This window comes from Penaeus vannamei, chromosome 43 (assembly GCF_042767895.1).
Source record: "Penaeus vannamei isolate JL-2024 chromosome 43, ASM4276789v1, whole genome shotgun sequence".
In the NCBI taxonomy this organism is placed as follows: Eukaryota; Metazoa; Arthropoda; class Malacostraca; order Decapoda; family Penaeidae; genus Penaeus; species Penaeus vannamei.
Genome location: NC_091591.1, coordinates 14,853,891 through 14,858,412, shown reverse-complemented (window position 1 = coordinate 14,858,412; position 4,522 = coordinate 14,853,891). Strand labels below are relative to the sequence as shown.

Genomic DNA, 4,522 nt, shown 5'->3' with positions numbered 1-4,522 from the left:
AGGGAGTTGGGTGCTGATGGCGGTGGTGGTGGTGTTGGTGTTGATGCTGGTGTTTTGGTGTTGTTTTTGAGAGTGTTGGGGCTGAGGGCGGTGTTCGAGATGGCGCTGGCGTTGATGCTGGTGTTTTGGTGTCGCTTTTGAGGGTGTTGGGGCTGATGCTGCTATTGATGCTGGTGTTTTGGTGTCGCCTTTGATGGTGTTGGGGCTGAGGGCGGTGTTCGAGATGGCGCTGGTGTTGATTCTAGTGATGAAGTTGATGCTGGTGTTTTGGTGTCGCTTTTGGTGTTGGGGCTGAGGGCGATGGTGCTGATGGTGTTGAAGTTGATGGTGAAGTTGATGCTATTCATGTTTTAATCATTATGTTGAAGTATTGGTAATATGTTGGTACTGATGTGACGTTGACAATGATGATGGGTGGTATTTATGCTGGCGTCGGCAACATCAACCTCACCATAAATGCATGTTTGTGGATGCTAATGATGGTGATGATAGTAATGTTGATGTTGACAACACATGCTCATCCTTTTAGTGATGTTGATGATGTTCGTCTTGAAGTTATGGCCATTAATGCTGATATTAATTGATTAATATTGATGTTCATTGATTGATATTATCATTGATAATGTTGGTTGTCGTTGAAGTTGATGTTAAAGTTATGATCATGATATTATTCATCTTATATTCATGGCTAATTATACTGATATCAAGTAAATCATATTAACATTAATGATGTTGGCTAAAGTTGATGTTAATGTTTCCTCTGTTAATGATATTGCTAAAATCGCCTCTGTTGCCAAGAATATGTTGATGATATTACTCATAATATCCTTATTGTTAATGATATTGATATCAAGCAACTGATAATACCATTAATGATATTAGATAACGTGATTCTGATATTGTTAATACTGCCGCTGTTGCCGTGATGATGATGCTAATAATACTCAACACACACACACACACACACACACACACACACACACACACACACACACACACACACACACACACACACACACACACACACACACACACATATATATATATATATATATATATATATATATATATATATATATATATATATGTATATATATATATGTATATATATATATATAAATATATATATATATATATATACATATATATATATGTATATATATATATGTATATATATATATATATATATATATATATATATATATATATATATATATATATATATATATATATATATATGTATATATATATATATGTATATATATATATATATATATATATATATATATATACATATATACATATATATATATATACATATATATATATGTATATATGTATATATATATATATGTATATATGTATATATATATATGATATATATATATACATATATACATATATATATATATATATATATATATATATATATATGTATATATATATATATGTATATATATATATATATATATATATATATATATATATATATATATATATATATATATATATATATGTTAATAGATATATATATATATATATGTATATATATATATATATATATATATATATATATATATATATATATATATGTATGTATATATATATATATATATATATATATATATATATATATATATATATATATATATATATATATATATATGTATATATATATATATATATATATATCTTTTTTTTTTATTTTTTTTCCTTTCTTTTCTTTTTTTTCTCTCAAGTTACTGACATTGATCAAATGATATTAGCATGTCATTATCAATATCAACTACAACTGAAGCTGGTGTTACCCCTTCTCCTGATAGCGTTGACACCGCCGCTTCTGCCGTGATGAAGCTACCGATACCAAGCTACCGATACCATCTTATATAATCTTATTTCTGCTGATGATACCGACATCAATCCAACTGGTATTAGCATGGCTGACGTCGGTCGTATGTTGAAGCTGATGTTTCTCCTCCTCTCCCTGGTGTTGCAGATGCCGTTGCTGCGCTGCCGTTTCCCGAGCTGATTTTCTCGCCTCGAAACAACGGTGAGCGGAATTTGCAACGAAGTGGTGGGGGGTGGGGGAAGGAGGGAGGGGGGGAGGTAGGAGGGGAAAGGGAGGAGGGGAATGGGGAAGGAGGTAGAGGGGAGGGGAAAGGGGTGAGGTAGGAAGTGGGGGGGGGGATGGGAAAGGGGGTAGAGGGGAAAGGGGTGAGGTAGGGAGTGGGGGGGGGATGGGAAAGGGGGTAGAGGGGAAAGGGGTGAGGTAGGGAGTAGGGGGGGAGGTGGGGAAGGGAGGTAGAGAGGAGGGGAAAGCGGAGAGGTAGGGAGTAGGGGGCAGGGGGGACGGGGGTGGGGCGAGGGGATGGGGAAGGGGGTAGGGAGGAGGGGGAATTGGAGAGGGGGGGAAGCAGGGAGTGGGGGGGGGGAAGGGGTGAAGGGATGGGGAAGGAGGAAGAGAGGAGTAGAAAGGGGGGAGTCAGGGAGGGAGAAGAGGATAAGAGGGTGGTAGGATAAGAGGGGGGAGGCAGGAAGAGAGAGGAGGATAAGAGGGAGAAGAAGAGAGAGAGAGAGAAGGAAGGCTTAGAGATGAAGGAATGGGGAGGAGAAGAGAGGAGGAAGGATAGACGTGAAGGACAAGGGGGTAGTGGAGAGAGAGGAATGAGGGAGATGGAATTATTTGGTGAATAGATGAAACACTGAAGAAAGAGAGAGAGAGGGGGGGGGGAGGGAGCGAGAGAGAGAGAGAGAGAGAGAGAGAGAGAGAGAGAGAGAGAGAGAGAGAGAGAGAGAGAGAGAGAGAGAGAGAGAGAGAGAGAGAGAGAGACAGACAGACAGACAGAGAGAGAGAGAGAGATAGAGAGAACTACAGAGTGAGAGAGAGGGAGAGACAAGCAAGAAAGGGAGAGCAAGACCGAAAGAGAGGGAATGAGAGAGAGAGAGAGAGAGGAAGGGGAATGTCTGCAGCAACAAATCCAGACTAAAGTGTCATTGTCGGGGATGAAGTAAACCCAGGAGGGGGGTAGGGAGAGGTGGGGAAGGGGGGGAGGGGGTAGAATGAAAGGCAGAATGGTAGGGAGGAGGGAGGGGAGGGAGTAGTAGTGGAAGGGGGGGGGGGGAGGGGGAGGTTGAAGAGGGGGCACAATGGAAGGGGGCAATGGTGGAGGGGGAGGGAGATGGGGAGGGGTATACAAGAGAGGGGGTATTGTGCGAGTGTTGTGGCTTTGCGAGTGAGTGGGAGGGGAGGGGGGGGTAGGGAAAGGGGGAAGAGGAGTAGGGGGAGGGGGGGTGGCAGGATGGAGGGGGAGGGAAGGGGAGGGGGATGGAGAAAAGGAGAGAGGGAGGGGAGGATAGGGAGGGGGTAGGGATGGGGAATGGAGGAGGAGAAGGAGGAGGAGGAGGAGAAGGAGGAGGAGGAGGAGGAGGGGAGGGAGGAAGAAAAGGAGGGGGGGGGAGTCAGGATATTGCATCGGGAGTCAAGGATATTGTGAAGCGAAAGAAACAGCAAAGAGACTGGATAATAATAAAAATAATATTAATTAGGAAAGTGATAATGATTACCGGATTAAATAAAGACACGGAAGCAAGGATAATGATCATAGAGACAATATTTATCATTATCATCATTATAAAAAAGCAATAATTGTGATAACGATAATGATCATAACAAAAATAACAACAACAATAATAATGATAATAATAATATAAGATAATTCGTGATTATGATAAAAAACAATGATTATGATAACGATAACGATAAAAACACAAAAGTTATGATAACGATAATGATCATAACAAAAATAACAACAATAATAATGATAATAATAATACAAAAAAATCGTGATTATGATAAAAAACAATGATTATGACAACGATAACATTAAAAAAAAACAATAATTATGATAACGATAATGATCATAACAAAGATAACAACAACAATAATAAAGATGATAATAATATAAAAAAATCGTGATTATGATAAAAAACAATAATTATGATAACGATAACGAAAAAAAACAATAATTATGATAACGATAATGATCATAACAAAAATAACAACAACAATAATATAAAAAAATCGTGATTATGATAAAAAAAAACAATGATTATGATAACGATAACGATTAAAAAAAAACAATAATTATGATAACGATAATGCTCATCACAAAAATAATATCTAAAATTCAGACAGTTTTTGACTCGTTATTAAAAGGCATCAAAACTTCATGACATATAATGGTGGATCTCAGAAAAGTTGGTTACCTTACTTCCTGCTTTTAATTTTCTGGGCACCATTTTTTTCTCTCTCTTTCTTTTTCTTCTTCTTCTTCTTCTTCTTCTTCTTCTTCTTCTTCAACTTCTTTTTCTTCTTCCTCTTCTTCTTTTTCTTCTAATTCGTCTTCTTCTTTTTCTTCTTCTTTTTCTTCTTCTGCTTCTTTTTCTTTTTCTTTTACTTCTTCTTCTTCTGCAACATAAATAGTGATACGCAAGTAAGTCAAGCAGATTAAAATACTCGTAA

At 37.5% G+C, this 4,522-nt stretch overlaps 1 protein-coding gene across 1 annotated transcript in view; it reads right to left on the bottom strand.

Moving 5' to 3' along the window:
* Nucleotides 1-347, bottom strand: part of LOC138860809 (putative uncharacterized protein DDB_G0290521) — a 792-nt gene extending 445 nt beyond the window's left edge. Inside the window, exons 1-2 of the mRNA XM_070119150.1 lie at nucleotides 189-347; nucleotides 1-134 (exon numbers count right to left, since the gene is read on the bottom strand). The exon at nucleotides 1-134 is cut by the window's left edge and continues 445 nt beyond it. Of these exons, the coding sequence (XP_069975251.1) occupies nucleotides 1-134; nucleotides 189-347 (293 nt within the window). The remainder of the gene's footprint in view (nucleotides 135-188) is intronic.
* Between the last annotated feature and the right edge of the window lie 4,175 nt (nucleotides 348-4,522).